Raw genomic sequence first — 19,953 nt, 5'->3', positions numbered from 1 at the left:
CCACAATGCACTACTTAAGCAAGGTGACACTAGATTGACACCCTGTTGTTGCAAGGTCAGAAAGCCTGGTCATGGTTTTCTGGCATGAAATCTTTCTAAATGGAGAGAACAGCAACCATGCAACTGCTGTTCCCACTACTTCTTAGTGCTGAAAAAGGGTCAAGGCATTCGTCCATGAAAATTTTCAGTTTGCTCTGCTCCCTTATGGCCTCACTGGCTTGGTGCTTGACTAAATAGGTAGACCTGCTTCATGCTAAGCTGTTTGTGGTTTTATTGTTTGTATTGTCTGTAACCCAGCAAGGCCTTGCCTTGGGCACAACTGAAAGCTATTTCAGCTTTTTTTAAGTTGCCAGACTAGCCATCATTGTTTAAATTGCCAGTTGATATGCGTCTCCTTTAATTATGCCCCAGGGGGACTTGAATTTGTTTTTGACCTTCCTTTTGTGTACTCCCTTTGAACAAATGCATAGTTGTCCACTGAGATTGCTTACCCTTAAGACTGTATTCTTGGTGGCCTTACATCGGCCCGGAGTGTGAGTGTTGGAAAGTAGGATCTGCTTTTATGGTTACCCCCACTTTTTGCCTGGTATAAGCTGTTATAGACTAGTCTTACTAGGATCCTGCTAATCAGGACCCCAGTCTATCTGCTTTCTCCCTAAAATTGTTATGTTCAGTACTTGGGTACATCCCAGATTGGATACTGTGGTACCCTTATCAGGCCCTAGTATTTGTTACTAAGGTACCCAAGGCATAGGTACCCCAGAGGTCCTCCATGGGCTGAAGCATGCATTATGCCACCCATAGGAAACCATTAAAAATGGAACTACAGGCCCGCCATTGCAGCCTGTGTACGCTGGTGCTAGCACCAATTACTAAAGATATAGGGTTCCTATATCTAGGGTCACTGCACTTAAAACCTATAAGTCATCCCTATAGCAAGCCTTATCAATCCAGAAGGCAGTGTGCTGTGTTCTAAGTGTGAGGGTGCCCCTGCATGGGCAGGACGCCCCTACAGCCTATGGAGTCCATTCTCCCGCGTTGTAAGTAAAGCAGCCATATACTGTATAGAGGGGCACTGTGTAATTACGCAATGGCCATTTAGAAAGTGGCTGCAATGAATTCTATCATGTTTGGTATCAAACATGTTGGAATCATACCCCTACACCGTAAACGGTGTTGTAGGTGTGATTCCAAGCACTGGAAGAGCCCTCCATTAGGCTCTCAGTGCTCCCGTTACCAGTCTTCTAGACCCAGACAGCACAAAATGGTTGCTGCCGACCAGAGACATGATTCTGCCCTCCTGCTGCTGAGCCAAGCTCAAGCAGGGGAAGCCAGAACAATAGACATCCTGTCACACAGAGGTGTGACCACCTCCCAGACAGGATTTAGTGGATTGCGAGCACCACTCAGTCTGCATGAGGGGCACATTTGGTGTCCCCATGCATAGTCCAGTTCAAACCAGCTCTGTGAGCCGTCTGGTGCATAACTGGACAAAGGACATTGGAGTAACCTCCCCCATGTCCAGACCCTCCCCTGGGAGGGTCCCCTGAATCATCCCAACCCTTTGCTTAGGGTACTTAAAGCCTTACCTCGGGGTGGGTCCCTAGATTCGTCGTGGGACAAGATTCAGATCAGACACTACCATTTGGGCACTCTGGACTTCGCTGGCTGTTTTTTTGGGCTTGACTTCGTCTCCTTTGCAGTCTGCTGCATCGTCTGTGCCTGTGCACCATACAGGAACCTTCCAAGGTCTGTGGGAAACTCCCTTGATGTGAAGGAGTCACTTACCTGCATTTGCAGGAACCGCAACTAAGTCGACCGGTCTGTTGATATTGAGCTCCTCCGGACTCCGTAAAGTTCAGCAACACAGTTGGTGGTTCCCCACAGCTCTTGAGGCCTGCCCTGTTCTTTCACCAAGTTTGAGGCCATTATCCCTCACGGGGCTGCAAACACCGAACCCCTGGGCACCGCGTCAACTTGCAGTCTCAAAGGTTTGTTGGCTTCCTTCCAAGAAGGTCTTCAGGCTCCAAGTAGCCCCAGCCTCGAGCATATCCGGTGACCAGAATCTTCGGCCACACTGCATGGTTTTGCATCGTGACCTGCATCTTTTGTTAAACTGCTTGAGGTCCTCCCGCGACTCCAGTGCCTCCGGCCTGTGGGTCCATTTGAGGGTCACCTTTGTTTATTTTGGCTCCCCTGATTGCTCGGGCCTTCCCTAACTCCCCTGCTTGTGGTGAGTCCCCTGGACCTTGCTGGTCCCAAGATTCCACCATCTTCGACGTCTGCATTGGTTTTATTTGCCAAGGCTTGTTAGTGCTCCTGCCGGACACCCACCCCTCAGCACTCGACATCCGACATGGGACAGCTTTTGCACACCTCTTGGTCTTCCTCAGCGCCGCCTGGTCCTCACAGCTGCAAAGTCAATGTTCTTGTCAACTCTCCTACTTCTCCTGACATTGTTGGACATTGTGTCTTCCAGATCTCCTGGTCACTCCTGAGTGACATAGACTCTGTCCCCTCTGCTTACAGGTACCTCTCAACTAGAATCCATCTTCAGATTCCACAGGACTCTTTCTCCTTCTTCAACAGTGGCACTTTCCTGAAGTCCTCCATTGGGTTCGACTATAGTTTCTGACACCACTTCTCACGTATGCACCCGGCTTCCCTGGTGTAGGTAACGTGTGTACTAGGGTATCTTCCTGGGATTCTTCAGGGTCCACTGGGAAGGGTCCTTAATCTTTAAAATTCCAACCGTGACTTACACGTTGATTTGTACGGAGCACGCGGGTGTGTTCCCATACTGCACACGCTCTCCGTGGGGTTCCTAGTCACTCTCCTTGGATGGTTCCTTGGGTCCCCAGCACTTCCATGTCCTCTTGACATTAGAAACCGAGTCGTGGTTCTTATACCACTTTCTTGGTATATGGTTTGGTCCCTCCCTTGGACCCAATGTGTCTTCTGTGCTATTTACTGTATTTCTATGCAAAGTATTGTGTTCATTGTGTTTATCTCTGTGTAGGAGATATCTAAACGTGTTAGAGAGTATTATATAATACATATTTTTATAAATCCCTTGTGTGTTTTTGCCCACCTAATCTATACTATAACATTGCATTCCGGTAAAACAAGCTGCTTACCCTCCTTCTGGACTAAGCCTGAAGGCTGCTGTCCACAGCTACCACTTAGAGAGCTTCCTAAGGTTGTCTTAGACCTCTTAAACCACCATAAAGGTGGTCTGGACTGGTGCAGGGTGCCTACTTACATTAGTGGACATCATATACCAGGCCAGCTTCTTACAGTGAGCCAGCTTCAGGCTCTCTGTGAGCCCCCCGAACATTACCATCTATCCGGACAAATTGGTTCTTCAAACTTGTGCCTCCTTTTTTGCCTAATAGTGACTCATTTTCACGTCAGGCAATTTATAATAATCCTTCTGACGTTCCTTGCTCCGCTTCACCCCACCAAGAAGGAGGAACAACTTCGTCTGGATCCCAAGAGCGCTTTTTTTTGTTTTTATATCTAATGTACCTGGCAGCATTGTGTGGACTATCAGCTCTTTATCAGGTTCACATAAAGAACCAGGCAGACAGAAAATAACCATTTCTCTCTAAATCGTGCACTGCATAAAGATCTTCTATGCGCTGGCGAAGAAGCAGCCTCCAGATGGCTTTCAGGCTCATTCGACCCAAACCGAGGCGGCTACCACTGCATTGGTAGACCGAGTGCCTGTTGTGGACATCTGTCAGGCAGCTATGGGGGCGTCCCAACAGGCGTTCATGAAGCACTACTTTGTGGACAGCCAGGTCCAGCGTGACAGACGTTTTGCCCATTCGATCCTGCAGGATAATATGGTTTGTGCCAGTTCACAGATCCACCACCTGGAAACTACTGTCCTGGTATCTATTCTAAGGAGAGGAATCTGCGATTAGAAGTCTCTAGCATAAGAACAAGTTACTTACTTTCAGTAATACCTTTTCTAGTAGAGACTCTAACCACAGATCCCTCACCACCCCTCCCATCCATCCATCCATGTCTGTGAACTGGACTCATTCACCTAAAAAGATCCCAGTCTGCGGGCGTGGAGGGATCACAAAAGTAACTGATGTCGTGCGCATGGGTGGCATCTACATAGGCCTGTGCAGGTCAGATCCAGAGTGGACAACGTCAGCACAGAGCCTCAGTCGCCATCTTTCAGGCCTCAAGCAGTAGTGCTTCACAATGTTTTCAGGATCGAGTCTGGGAAGCATTTTAAAGTAAGGAATCTACGGTTAGATGGTCTCTACCAGAAAAGGCATTGCCGAAGGTAAGTAACTTCCTTCCCAACAAGTAGCTTTGTGTAAAAACCCACTCTGTGGCTTGCTTACTTTTGAAGTATTTCCTTTATTTATTTTTCAGAATTGACTCAAACCAGCCCGGTGACTTTAGCAATGAGAAACGAAGACTTGACGAAGATTTTAAAACTGGTCAGTGAAGTGGAGCCTTGGGACAGCCCTCTGTTACTTGCACATGCAACAAGGTCTACAATTTGTGAATTTTCTTCAGTCATATTTATTCCCTTTGCATGTTATGTTTCTCATCATATTTTCTCATTTCTGAAAGAGTGGTGCCTACATTTCACATAACTGAAAGATCAGAGTGTATTCTTTACAGGGCACTACCAATAGCTAGAGCATTGATTTCCTAGCCTGGACTGAAATATATGAACCAAAAGCATTTCTTCAGAGAGCAAGCAAATAATTGCATTTTCAAAATAATGCAAAGTTTTGCACTGCTCAGTAGCACCCAGTATTGTTTGATAAACAGTTAGTTGGCACAGGTGACACCCCTTAACGAATGTCCTGTCATTGCCATTGCTAGGTCTTTTTTCCCCATACATTCCTCTTTCATCCTTCCTATACCCTATTCCTCAACTTGATATTTCTTTTTGTTGATCTTTTACACACATGAGCAATTGTCTTGACCATCTTTTCTCCTCTCTGTTTTTATTATCCTTCCTTCATATCATGCCTGCAGTGATTTTCACTAAACTGATGGAAATGTGTTTTTCATTTGCAGGTTGTATGAGAAGTTTGGGATAGTGGCTTTGCGATCATTAATCAGATTTTATCCCACCATTTCACCCTCAGAAATTGGACGGATTTGCCAGAGACATCCAGATCACTTTTTAACCTACCTGGATAGTCTTGTGAAATCAAAACTTGAAGACCAGAGGTGGGTAAAACTCTAACAAGGGATATATGAACACAGGTTTGTTTTACCTTCAGATTTGCGTTTATATGGAATTAAAGAAAATAAATATAATATAATGTAACTAAAGTTTGCAACTTATTATTGAACTTCACAAAGGATTGCTTGTTTTGCACCACTATCTTACACGGCACCACCATTTTGTGTAAATTATGACAGTTGCTCAAGAGGCACTTTTGAGGTCTAGGGAAAAATTGATTGTACAACTCTTCTTGGGAGACAAAAGGACTGGATGAGGCTGACACTTAAGGAGCTAAGGCGACTAGCTTACTTTCCTCTTGACTGCTAACTGTGTTTTCCCATACTAGGGGAAGGAAGCTATGTTGAAGAAATGGAGAGAAGAAAATGTGAAAGAAGCGCACACTTCTTTCGGTTTCCTAGCTTAATTCTGGGTGTGCCTCATCTGTGTTCAACTTAGTAGAGAACCTGGGAGATGTTTTAACCTTTACGTGTATAGCAACAAGTATATGGATCACACTCTTTACTTCTGTTACCTTATCAGCTGCTTCACTAATACTCGCACTTGTGAAATTGCCTCAAACAAAAATCAAAGAAAGCGAGTATGATATGTAATGCTGCAACATCTGTAGAAAGCTATATGAATTCTACATCACCACTCGCAGAACCACAAAGCAAAGCTGTAAAAAAGTGACTTTACTTACTCTTGACCACTAGAAAAAGGAACCTAAAGTACCATTTATTTTTAGTAGCAAAAAGAATTATAACCATAATTAATAAAATGCCTATTATTTTATATACTCCAAATACAGAACTGAATGTGTAAAATCTGAAAAACAACGTCCATAAAAAAGAGTAAAGCTCTGCACAAACCAAAAGCAAGTCAAAACAGAAAACAAATATTGCAGGATAAAATGTAAAATGCTTTAAATGTAGTCTTTACCTTCTTACCGTAGATAATTAGAAATGTAATATATTTAATATTTCATATATATTATTCTTATTTATATCATTCACAGATTCCAAAATATCCAGTAGAGCTACTTACGGAACCCCACAGAAAGAGAACTCCTGCTGACCCATATGGGATATGTGTACGCTAAAGAGTGCAAAATAACCCACTGGAATTGCAATATTTATTTATTTAAACAGTTTTATATAGTGCTGGCTAGACCCAAAGGTATCGGAGCGCTTAACAAGGGTTGGGAGTGGAACAAAAATTAAATAAAACATTTGTACAAAAAGGAAAAGTGCAAGGTAATAAGAACAAAATGCAATGAACAGTAGATACATGGACAAGAAAATAGGGATAACAGTTAGTCCATAACCAGAATTGGATCGTTGATCTAGCGGGGGAGGTCAGGGATGGGGGGGGGGAGGGGAGTAAGGAGGAAGTGGGAAACTGAGGAGGGTGAAGGGAGAGGAGATAGAAAGTAGGAGTAGGTAGATATAAGATAACTAGTGGGTGGGGGAGGGTGGAAATATATGTGAGAATGAGAGGAGGGGGTTAGTAAGTCAGGTCTGAAGTGGTGCAGTATGTGCTGTTCTGAAGTTTGTTATGATTGAGCAGATGCCATTAATGAAATTAAGAGCATAGAAGAATACAATCATCCTCCTACCTTAGCTGAAGTACAAGTTAGCAATGTGAGCCAAGATAGAGACAAAGTTAGCAGTAGCTCTTCAGCACCAATATGAACAATTTTAAGGGACTTGTTTCCAAATGTTCGTGGAGAAGTATTGGAGCACTTACCCTCAATAGCATGTTTAAAAAGAATGTTACTAGAACCAGAAGAGGTTTGAAGAGATAAATAGTCTATTCCTGACCACCTTAAAGTAACTTACACAAATGAGAACTTATTTCTACATGATAACAAGATCAATAAAAATGTATCATTGTTTTCTGCACATCACATAAAATACTAACCCTCACACAATGCATTCCCTGGTTAATGGATAGCACCTTTATATCGTGGCCACCACCCTTTGTGTATAGATATACGATTGATGGCAGCACCAAATCTCTTTTTCATAGTAATTTATGCACTATTACCAAATAAGTAAAGCAATACATATCAGGAATTCCTAGCTGCCTTAAAGCCAAAAACAGTAACTTCTATCCACAAAAAATAATTATGGACATTGAACAGGCAATGATGTAAACAGTCCGTAAACTATAGCTTCACCCAGGAGTATAACACTATAAATATAATTTCAACTTAAGCTTCATGGAGATATACACAAACGTTCACATTAAGGATAGACTACTCTATCAATACTCAATTTGCATTCAAAATCAAAAACCTTATTATCCTTACTTGTGCCCTAGCAACAGAGATTGCTGAACATTATAATTTACTATGAGAAACATCATTCTACCAAGAAAATGAAGAAAATATAAACACTCTTAGACTGTTTTGAAGATATCTTAAACTATTTCGAAAAAGCTTGGTTTGGATACATGCAACGTTCAAGACACAGGTACCAATCCAAGCTTCACATACCATAGTGGAATGTGTACAACTGTACGCTATCGCAGGAGGCCAAACTAGTTAGGAGTAGAAGGATGACAAACCCCTGTTAAGACAAACTTGGAAGGACCACACTACACTATACCAGTTCATAGAAATCAGGCCAATGACCAGCACTAGGACAGCATGTATTCCCTAAAGTACCCAAACATACTCACCGAATGCAGGACATGCTAGCAGGCAAAGTCATACTCCTCTCAAACACCCAAGGACTTCAATACTTACAATCAGTTGCTCACACACTGCTATAATCCACACTACCAGGTACACATAAAACCACCATATTAATCTAACAAAAAAGCCATGCAAATTTCAAATTCATAAACCGATAATTTGTGTTTATCATTCTGAAAAATAACCATTTAAATACAAATCCCCAAAAAAACCAGAATATAAAAATAAATGTATAATAAAAAATATACAATGCAATACACCTTAAAATACACATTTTATGAACATTAAAACATATAACCAGTAATCAACTACGGTTTAGTTTAAAAAGTAATTTAAAAATAAAGCAACATTAAAAATAACATAATATACAGCACATTGAAAACTACTATATAATATCAATGTAGACATAATTACAGAGCTGCATACATAATATATCATTTAAATCTATCCTATCCATTTCATTTTTAATGAAAGGCTTTAAAAAAGTTGGAGTTCATTAGCTGAAGACCTTTGAAAGAGAAATCCAATTCCTCAAGTAGCAATTCAAAGTAAAAAACGAAATTATAAACAATCCCCCAAAAATACAAAACTATAATTATCCTCTGAAAATAAACTATGAAAAATCATTTGAATTACTTTAGAACCTGAAATATATATTTAAAAAAAAATGCTCCAGTAACACAAAAAAGAAAGTATAGGAAAAGATTAGTAACCTTTGGCTGTTAAACAAACCAGAACTCTTGTTTTTGAAAATTAAAAAAATATGAAGAAATGTAATCTGAATGAACAAAACATTCTTTTTAGTTGGTGGTACCTGTTAAAACAAACAATTCATATGGTAAAAAATACAATATCCTTAACTATTGTATTAAATAAATGCAATAATCTGCCTAGGAAAAAATAACTTAGAACTAGCTATATAGATTTCCTAAACCCAAGTAGCCAAACCATTTTAACTGAACTAACAAACACTAACCTTACATCTAACCCAGTTACTTAAAAAACGTAAATGAAATGTCTTTAGCTGAAACGCAGAACTGCCATCCACACTTACTTTCATACTGAAAATAAAAACTGACCAGAAATATTAGTAAAAAAAAACAAAAAACGTCTTTTTCATTGAACTGAATGTAAAAAGATATTTAACTGTTTATCTGAAAGAGACATCTAGCTGCAGATTGCTTACCTTTGAATTTCCCAGGCATCACACTGGACCTGAAAAGTTTTTCTTTGAGCAATACTCTTGTATACCAGTAGGTGGAGTTTGTCAGCTTCGTGCGACGTCTTCAGCCTCGTCTCTGCTGTTGTGACGTCCATATCTCCTATACAGGCGCCATCTCAGCACACTGACCTCATTTTTTTTTAGTTCTGCTCCAGTTAGCGCAGATCTGTGATAATAGCTACCCTCTGTCACTTTCTGACAGGCTATTTTTGGTGTGTACGATGTCCAAGAAGACTTCTGGATTCAACCAGTGTGGCTAATGTCACCCCACCAGGTCTGTTACAGATCCACACCTTGTTTGTCTTTGGTGCCTGGAGCTTGACCACGACTTGAAGTCATGCTCAGACTCCAGGGCCATGGCTCCGATAGCTTGGAGAGAGCGGTTCTTAAAGCTACTTGCAAGTCTGAGCACGGCACCGCTGCATTAGCCCCGGAGGTCTCGTTCTCAGTCCCGATCAAGAGGAAGATCCGGGCACGGCTCCAGGAGCCCTAAGTCTTCATCCTCCCATTTAAAGTCTTTGAGTCGGTCAGGTAAGAAGCATGAGAAACGCAGGCAGTCGAAACGTGCTTCGACTTATCCTCATCGGTCGCCCTGACGTGACGGAGGAGTCTCGTAGTTCTAGGCCTTGTTTGGCTGAACCTGCGCCTGAGTTGGCTCCGTGCATCCCTTCCTTTCCGGGAGCTGGCGCAACCCCCTCTGAGCTCAAAGAATTCTGTGATGTCATGTGCCTCATATTTGGGTGGCCTGACCCTACCGGGGTGCATTCGGGCCCGTAGACTCAGAGGGGGCTCCATCGGGTTCCGCGCTGGCGGATCTGGTGCTGGTGCAGATGACCTCCTATGGATCTGGTAATGGATCTGGTAATGGATCTGGACCCACACCGGTTGTGCCACTGCGACAATTCCCAGGGCTGAGATTCCAGAAACAGCCAGCGCCCCTTGTCGGCGCCAGCCTCATTCTTATCCCCATTCTCATCCCCAACGATCTGGAGCCAGATCAGCACCTACCGACAATTCCGGCTCCGACAGAACCCTGTTGTCCTAAGTCGGTTACTCTGAAGGGCTAGGAATGGAGGAAGACTGGGAGGGGTTGCTGTACTCTTTACAAGCCCAGCCAGAGCAAGAAATGGACTGGTATGAGGATTTGGGTGAGACCAATGGACTGGACAATTCTCCAAATTCTGGTCTGCGTTTTCTCCCTACGGTGGCTACGGAGGAGGGAGTTTCATACGCTATGGTGGTGCAAAGGCCAGCTGAGATCCTAGACCTTCAGCTCCCTTCTGTGGCAGTCAAGACGAATATCTTGACGGAGATCCTGCAGTTGAGTGTCTCCTCCTCGGAACCCCTCCTGCCATTTAATGAGGCCTTGAGTTAAGTCCTTCTGGAAACTGGTCCAAGCCCAGCACAGGGACTCTTGTGAATGCAACAATCGCCACCACCGTCGCCCTGCACCAGGCAACCAAAATTTCCTCACCAATTAACCTACCCCTGAGAGCTTGGCTGTCCAAGCCTCTACAACACAGGGCACGTTCCCTTCCGCATCCCTGTACAGAAAATCCAAGAGGCTGTATAGTTGGGGTAAGAATTGTTTTTCTTCTGCCAGCCTTGCATTGCGGTCGGTGAACACTTCATGCCTTTTCGACCGTTACTCCCACTCCCCGTGGGAAATGATTTCTCAAATACTGCCACAGGTCCCGGAGAAGGCCGGGGCCATCCTCTCATAAGCAGTTTTAGATGGGAGAGATGTGGCAAACTTCACCATTCGTTGTGGGCTCGCTGGGCAGCCCGATTTCATCGATAGTGGCCGTTTGGCGCCATGCCTGGCTGAGAACTTCTAGCTTTTCTAGGGATCGCCAGGCTTCCCTCATGGACATGCCCTTTGATGACACCCATCTCTTCAGAGACAAGGCAGGCATGGCCCTGGAGCGCTTTAAGGACTCACGTGCTACACAGAGTCCTTGGGCCTCTCAGTGGCCACACATCCCCTGTTTGCTCTTTGCCATTTTCGTGGCTACGGAAGAGGCTTTCAGCTGCACCAGCCATACCCCAGCCACAAGGCTGTGCAAGTTCAACAACCTCAGCACGGCCAATCCTGAGATACTTCCTCCCCTTCAAGGCTACCCCTCCTTCCATGCCTCCAACTTACAACCGGTTGGCTGTGGATTACCTGACTTAACTTCAGGAGGAAGTCATGACTCCCTTGGCCTAGGGAGCCATAGAAAGGGTCCCGGCCCCAGAAGTAGGCTGTGGTTGTTGTTCCCACTACTTTCTGGTCCCGAAAAAGGACAAGGGCCTTTGCCCTCTCGTGGATCTACGACCCATCAACTACTTCCTCAAAAAGAACAAGTTCAAGATGCTCACTCTGGCTCAGGTTTTGTCTGCCCCGAACCCAGGGGATTGGATGGTAGCGTTGGATTTGCAGGATGCTTATTTTCACATTCCCATCCTGCCTGCCCATCAGCGCTATCTGCGATTTATGGTAGGCCATGAGCACTTTCAGTTCACTCTGCTTCCCTCTGGCCTTACCAGTGCCCCACAGGTGTTCACCAAAGTGATAGCGGTGGTCGCAGTCCATCTGCGCTAATCAAAGAGGCAGTCTTCCCCTATCTCAACGACTGTCTGTTGAAGGCGGCCTCGCCCCCGAGTGTCGTCTCCCACCTCCAGACTACAGCTAACCTCCTTCATTCGCAGGAGCGCGCTATTAACATGCCAAAGTCACACCTGACTCCCTAGTGGCTCTAGACACAGTGCAGTTTCAGGCCTACTGTCTGAGCAGCAAGTCCATGATATTCAGACTATGATACTAATGTTTCAGCCTCAATCCTGGATTTCAGTGAGAATGACTGTGAGGCTGCTGGACCTTATGGCCTCCTGCTTTTGACACATGCCAGATGGCATACGGTGGCTTTACAGTGGGACCCGAAGTTCCAGTGGGCGCAGCATCAGGGGAATCTCTTGACATGGTCCATATCTCAGAGGGAACTAGACAGATCCGTCAGTAGTGGTTAGCCAACTGTGTTTGGGTCAGAGGCAGACCCTCCTCTCTTGCCTAACGAGATCACACAGTAGTGACAGTTCGTCACTCCTATGATGGGGCAGCTATCTGGGAGAGGTTGAGATCAGAGGACTCTGGTCTCCATATCAACTTGGTGGAGCTCCGAGTGATTTGCTTGCCGCTGAAAGCTTTTCTTCCTTCAATCAAGGGATAGCTGGTTCAAAAGTTAACGGACAACACCACCGTCATGTGTTACTGCAACAAACATGGCAGTGGGGTCGTGTATCGTTTGTCAGGAGGCCCTGCCACTCTGGACATGGCTGGAACAGAAGGGCATATTCCTGGTGGTTCAACACCTGGTAAGTTTCCTGAAGGCCAGGGCGGACAAATTCTGCCATTGATGAATGGCAGATCACAAATGGCATCTCCATCCGTTGGTGGCGCAAAGTCTCTTTCAGCAGTGGGGAGAGCCCTGGTTAGGTCGGTTTGCCGCTGCCGAGAACGCGCAATGTCAGTAGTTTTGCTTGTTGGAGTTTCTAAAGCGGCTCTTGTTCGGAGAAGCTTTTGAGTTCAGTGGAGCTCAGACCTCCTCTACGCCTTTTCGCCCATACCACTCCTGCCCTGAGAAGATTAGGAGCGACCAGGCCCAACTCATTTGTCTGGCTCCGGACTGGGCACAGAAAGTCTGGTATCCCGAGCTTCTCCAATTGAGCATCACAATCCTCCGATCAGGTTGCCCCTTCGGGAGGATCTTCTGCCACAGCAACAAGGGAAGGTCCTCCACCCAAACCTGTCAACTCTACGCGTTCTTGTGTGGAGTTTGAGCGGCGACAGTTGACCTTCCTCCTGAAGTTTACAATGTTATTTTGGCAGCCAGACGACTCTCCACTTAGACCGTGTACACCTGCCAGTGGAAGAAATTTGTAAAATATTGTACAGAAATATCTATTGATCTTTTTTCAGCTTCCCTCTCTCAAGTCTCACTTTTTATTTTGACCCTTGCCCAGCAAGGCTTTGAGCACTCTCAAAGGGTACCTTTCGGCCTTGTCTTCCTTTTTGTGACTGCAGACCAGCCTTCTTTATTTAAATCCCCTATTAAAAATAGATTTCTCAAGGGGCTTGTACAAAAGTTTCCACCTGCCCCTTTCATCATGCCTCAGTGGGAACTTAATTTAGTTCTTAACTTCCTGATGCGTGCTCAGTTTGAACCTTTGCACAACAGCTCGACATCTGTGTTATTGGCTGCTGTCTGACATCCTCTTGTGCGAAAACCTTTCAGCTCCCCCCACACATGCAGCGCTGGATGTGGTGTTTACAGTTACCTCCTCTTCTGCTTAAGCTTTAAGTGAGAAGAGCAGGGTCTGCATCCAAGCATCCTGAGCCTCCACATTCAAGTCTAGAGATTGAACAGGGCAATCTTAGTTCCTTTGACCTACCTAATGAGGTGGTGGATATGATTTTGTGAACCCATTGCCTTCTTCTATCAAATGGAATGATTCTGGTTGTTTGTTATGTTTTGTCTTTTAGTGCACTAAAACGTAAGTTGACCCACTCAAGGTTGTGTTTTGTGTTCTGCTTTTCTTTAGCCCACAAACTTTGCTGTGAGCACTATTAAGGGTTATTTGGGAGCCCTTATGATCTTTGTCTGTCTACCATACCGACTGTCCTTTGTTTAAATCTCCTGTAGTTATGTGTTTTATGAATGGCTTGACACATTTGTTTGCCCATTCTCAATTTGTTATGCCTCTGTGGCACCATAAAACGATGCTTACTTTTGATGGGTTCACCTATGAATAGTTGTCCTTTGCGGCTGCTCACTTTAAACACTGTGTTCTTAGAAACTGTTACCTCAGGTCGGCCTGTTAGGGAGCCCAGATGTTATCTATTCATCTTGACTTCGCCACACAGAAGAACAAGTACTTCTTCCTTATCGAAGGTTATCACCTTATTTCATTTAGGAGAATGATTCACACTACCAACATTTTCCCTCCCGCCTCTTGCCACCAAAAAGGAGAGACTACACCGCCCAGATCCTTGATGGACCTTCAGTTTTTACATTGACATGACCTGCGAGTGACAGATTAATGATCAGCTTTTTCTTGGCTATGCTGGTTCCAAAAAATGCAAAGTGAATCAAAAGCATTTAGTCTCCTGCTTAATTGTGCTGCCATTTATGATCACCAGCACTCCTGCCAAGAAGGAGCCTCCTGATGGCACATTGCTTCAGGGTGAAGGCTGCTTCCTTGGCACTAGCTTGGGGTATTCCTGCACTGGATATCTGTTCAGCTGTGATGTGGGCTTAAATTCACAATTTCACCAGCAGTTATTACCTTGGCTAAAAGTCCACAGGGAAAGACAATTTGTCACATCTGTGTTGTAGGAATCCTTGGTTCTGGAATGTGCATGTAAAAGTATCGCTCAGAAGAAAAAGTTACTTACTTTCAGTAAGGATTTTTCTGGTAGATACTCTGTCTATCTGCATATTCCTCACCTATGCCACACGAAGGTGAGCAATCTGTTCAAATTGAAAAAGAAATATTGAAAAAATAAAAGTTATATTCCGTAGCTAATTCTTGGAATAAAACATGGTTATAATACTAAAGTGGAAAAACAGGTAAGAATACTAAGGATTAGGTAGTCTGGGTAGGGAACGCATTGAGAAGTAGAATGAGTATGTAAGAAGGTCCCCACATAAAGTGGAACCAAGAGGAGCAATGGACGGCAAGGGATGGGGGATAAACAAATGTGGATGGATTACAGGTTGCAGTAGTTATTCAGAAGTCAAATTTACTATTTTAACACCAGTCCTAGAATATTTCCAGAAGGTGCAACTTTCCACAAAATAGTCCCGGAGGCTTGTTTACTATTCTGACTTAACTCCCGAGATATTTTGGAGAAAGATAAAATGCCCCAAATATTTTAAGAAAGGGTTAAAAGGTGTAATTTTGCTTAGGCCGAAATGATGCCCTGAGGGTGCTGCTCACGGTATAAAAATAGGGATACCAAGGGATGAGGGGGAGGGAGGGAAAAAGAAAATGTAAAAGGAAAAACAGTGGGAAAACAGAGAAGGGTTCTGGTTAATACCTTAGAAAATTCACAGAAAACTAATTTTCAATAATTGACAGTTACACCGAAACAAACCATGAACAGGGCAATTTTTTAGGTTAATTTGTATCTACCAAAACGCGAACACCATTTATGTTGTAAAATTCTTCTTAACTATTTAAATGAAATGTTTTTTCCGAAATAGTACTGCATTCTTTTGTTTTCCTACTAAGTCACATATGGCAAGTCTCCAATTTGCCATTTTGGATTTCAGTAGCACAGAGAACAGTGGGATACCTTTTGCCATACTGTGCTTAGCTAAGGAAGGATATATGTCACAGAGTACTAAAAGACTGGAGTTAAATGAGTAGTAAATGTTCGTAGAAACATTCACTAGTTACAGCCGTGTTCACCTAACAAAAGCTCCTGCAAACACTAAAGGGCCTGAGGCCTGGCTGTAACGGAGGGGATAGATGACAGTCTGTGGAAAGAATTCTGATCTGGAAGAAGAACTGAGGAGAGGCTTCAATGCCTGTAAATGGGAGCCTTCTCTGAGGACACTGGAACCTAGTCTGTTGCTGACCCGAGTGTCCAAGTACATCCAGAAATAGCTTGCCTGCAGTGGAGCTTCTTCTACTTGTCCGTGAGAGTATGGAAGGCAAAGAAACAAAAGGAGCTGCATCCACTAGGCAGAAAGCATGCAAAACCAGAAGAAACTGGACTTCTGAATACGGTCATGTGGAAGTAGGGCAGGCTTTTTTCCATCCTGAATTCATATTCTATCCCTTCCTGTGAAGTCTGGAAACTTTTTGAGTATTGGGAATAGTGTTACAGAACGTTAGAGACCGTAGACTGGTCTTTGAATATGTAGATATTTGCTTTCAACAACATCTTTTGAAAGATGTCACTTGCTGTAATACTGTTCTTGAGGGAAACTGCTTTTCAAGCCATGACCAGAACAAAGTATCTGCTTTGTTTGATGTCATTTTGATCATAAAATTATTTTCTTTTTAACAAAATGTTGAGTATTTTAACATAGTTATTTCTTGACTTTAATCTTGCTTTTGTCAGGTTAAAAATAGTAAGTTCGTGTAAATTGAGGACTCTCATTTCACTAGTTATAAAGCTATTTACTGTATCTTTAGAATAATTTTTTTTTAATTAAGCCATCTGGTACTATCAGGACAAAGCCAAAAAGATTAACGTTCCTCATCATGAGTGGCTCAAATAATACTGACCCCTTTGCAGACCATGCGTGTACAGGAGTCAGAATTACAAAGCTTTTTGCACCAGGTAGTTACTGCTTGAGATAAAGTTTGCATACACTGAAAATTTAGCAGGGAAAAACAGCTGGAATTGAACAGGGCAAAAATGTCCATTAATTACTGGCACATGCTGCTTTTGGTGTGTTATCAGAGAAAAATACATAAGTGCTATGTTATCGCACCCTACGAATTACGATGTATGTAAATTTGGATTTCATTGGATGTGTTGAATATCGCACAAAACGCCATGATACTTGTAACGAGAGCCAAAAATACTAAGCAACTCTCTGAACTAGGAAATTCTTCTTCTCCAGCATGGATTTCTTTCATTGATGTACATGCTAAAATGTTGACACTGATTACAGTCTTAGGATGGATAAACGTAGCAATGTACCATCACACTCCATATCATTAGACTAGCCATGAAGTACTTACATCCTATCCACATCTTTATGTATGACACAGACTACAGCCAAACATCTGCCGGCACCCTCAGTCCTCCCCAACAGATGCATTCAAGTGCTAGATTTTAGTATAACCATCTAACTGGAACCAAATGAAAGTGAAAGTGGGTGGATTGCATGTGAATCTATGAAAGATATCAATGCTGGAGAACACTAGTTACAAATAAGTAACTTTTTTTTTGTTCTCCAGCATTGCATCCTTAATAGATGCACTTGGCTGAATTAAGATAATTAAAGTTATGCAGTAGAGCTGTAAAAGGTGAGAATGAGTCTTACCTATGGGGAAAAAGCTTCTCATTACTGCTCACTTCACTGTGCTTCTTTGCATGGTTACACATCAATACAGTCACATCAGTGCAGTAAAGTATTGAGGAAGTGTGTGTCTGCTTTCATGTTGCTGCATTGTAAATTTACTTGACCAGGATTCCTGCAAGAAGGGCCATTGTTGTTGCATCAGCTCTTGTTGAATGAGCTTTGACTCAACCAGAACACAGACTGTTAAAAGGTGCATGAGTCCGAGTAATGGATGCCACAAAACATTTAGCTGCAGACTGCTTGGACTGCTCAGTGAATGGTCCCTAAGCCATGAATAAAGAATCTGTTTGACTGAAAACATTTGTACTTCACAGTTGACATTTAAGACATATTTTAATGCCCAGCAAGTGCAATGCTGTTTCTGCTACTGTGCCTAGATTTGGAGAAAAATGTAGCTAGAGAGTTATATATATTAAAACGAAAAGCCTTCAGAAGCCAAAATGTAAAATGATGAGTAGTTTGTTGCTTGTCAGATCTCTTTATAACATTTTAGTGCAGTTTGACCATTTTTTCTTTTTTTAGATCATCTTTTACTATAGCTCTTCTTCAACCTGAATCATTAAAATTGGAGTGGCTATTGTTGGCTATAAGTCATGATGCACCACAAATGAAAACTACTATTGATGCTTCAGGAAACCCCAGGTAATGCAGTCTCTTCATCATTTCAGATGTAGTGTCAGCCAACGTCCATGTTTGAAGCTTTTTGCTTTGTTCAATTACACTTAAACCAAATACATACATGAAAAAGAAATGACTAAGTAAGCTATTGTTGTTGAAATGAACGGTGTTAAACTGACATTGAGGGCACGCAGAGAGAGCAGATACGTTTTAAATTCTCCTGCAGAAATAAGCAATCTTTTACCCGTAACGTTTTTGTGTTCCCTGTGTTTGACTACAGGGCCAGCACTCCTCCATTAGACCCCATTAAAAGTTATTTCTGGGGTCACAGAATTATCTGCGTGTGCTTGAGGAGTCCACAGTACACATTCACAATGTGTTTCTGATTTTCTCAGCCGTGGAGTGATTGTGTTACATTCACATTTTAATTACTACACTTGGACCCCTAGTGGTAATAGCTTTAGAGTCTGTCTCTGTCTGCCTTATTACATATGTTTATCTTTGTTTGTCATTGATTATAAATTGATACAGACATTTGTCAAAATGCACCACAACGGGTGTTGGTGTAATGTCTATTGTGCGAACCATACCCCATAAGTTATTTTTCTTTCCTGATCATTGTGTTATGCTTCTCTCCTTTTTTAGAGGCACCAACCAACAATTTTCGAACTTAGAAGTGCATAAGTGTATGAGATGCATGAATGTGTGCCTTTTCATTCACTAATTTCAAATGTCATTGATTGGCAAATTAGCAGGCACGTTCCTGTAAAGGATAGTTGTTTGACAGGCTTTGTCAACTTATGGTCCCGAAGAAAGCCTTAAGACCCAGTATGGGCTAACATTGCTGAAACATGTCGATCATGATCTGTTTGATACCAGGTGTGTCTTAATTTACCCCATTAGGCATTGTATACGTTTCTAAACTTGCTCTAGTACCAGTTATGAATTAAAGAATCCTTCCTTTTGGGTACTAGAGGTGAATTTAGATGCACACAGATCCAGATTAAGAAATTACCCTTAGAAGTGCTCCCTCCTTTTAGAGGTGGAGCTCATCCAGGCACAAAAGGTGCTTCAGATGTGATTCAGTGATGAAGCATGCCACGAGAGGAAACTCCAGTGGGGGGGGGGGAGGGGGAGTCTTTTTCAGCATTTCTAAGGATTGCCAGGATTGGGAATGTGTCATAGTGGCACCACTCCTCTCTGATTAGTTTCATAAACAGACATCCACAGGGATGGGTCGACTAGTTAAACCACAAGCTTTCAAGTTGACTTTCAGATGCTATACCTACTCAGTTGCAACTCAAAGTACCATGGACTCCTTTCAGGAAGAAGTCTGTTCTTCACAGATTGAAATTGTAGTGTAAAGTGCAACATTTTAATGATCATTTCTGTAACTGATGTCTGTTTTGAAGAGTGTTTTATGTTTTTTATGTTATTCCTTTCAATTTGTCCATGTTGATTTTATTGGCATATTTATTGTCCTGTTGTGGTGCTATCCCTGCCTGTAACTACTAGCACAGAGTACAGAAATCTCTCCCTTACACCTATAGTAGTGTAACAATTGAAAGACAAGGAATTTCTTGCCCGTAGCACAGTAAGTTAGGGGGCAGAACCTCTGGCACATTCATGTGCTGTCAAGGGTCTAGCTGGGTGAGTTAAGGACACGGCTGGACTATAGTGGGTGTGAGCTCTCTAGAAAAAAAGAGATTCCCAGTGCCTGGGTAAAACCTGTACAAGTACTTGAAGGCTGGAAAGGAATGAAACACAGAGGCTGAGGACTGGTGTTTGCAGGGGTAGGTTTTGACAAGGAAACTGAAAGTCTAATGGGAAACCTTGAGTTAACAGCAGAAGGAAACAAGGGTGATGACAAAAAAACTATCATAAATGATAGTTTGTATGCTCCTTGCATATTGTCTCTCTGTGGGGTGAAAAGATCCTATGCAAAAGCAAGGAGCAGATTAATCTCACAGACTTCGTGGTGACACCCAGCAGCACCTATGGAGAAGGAGCGCTCGGTAGTTCTCTGTGCCAAAAGCACATGCCTTGGAGTCTAACTGGCACCCTTGAAAGCTAAGACATGGAATCAACGTGAGGAGCAGCACTGGAATACTGGTCAAGTGCA

General features: G+C 43.0%; 1 protein-coding gene across 1 annotated transcript in view; it reads left to right on the top strand.

Annotated features, from left to right (window-relative positions):
* The window catches only part of HPS5 (HPS5 biogenesis of lysosomal organelles complex 2 subunit 2), a 484,255-nt gene that overhangs the window by 425,396 nt on the left and 38,906 nt on the right, over positions 1-19,953 (top strand). Inside the window, exons 17-19 of the mRNA XM_085648054.1 lie at positions 4,396-4,516; positions 5,056-5,211; positions 17,736-17,855. Of these exons, the coding sequence (XP_085504180.1) occupies positions 4,396-4,516; positions 5,056-5,211; positions 17,736-17,855 (397 nt within the window). The remainder of the gene's footprint in view (positions 1-4,395; positions 4,517-5,055; positions 5,212-17,735; positions 17,856-19,953) is intronic.

Source organism: Triturus cristatus, chromosome 3_2, assembly GCF_964204655.1.
Source record: "Triturus cristatus chromosome 3_2, aTriCri1.1, whole genome shotgun sequence".
Taxonomy (NCBI): domain Eukaryota; kingdom Metazoa; phylum Chordata; class Amphibia; order Caudata; family Salamandridae; genus Triturus; species Triturus cristatus.
This window is presented reverse-complemented; position numbering and strand designations above follow the sequence as displayed.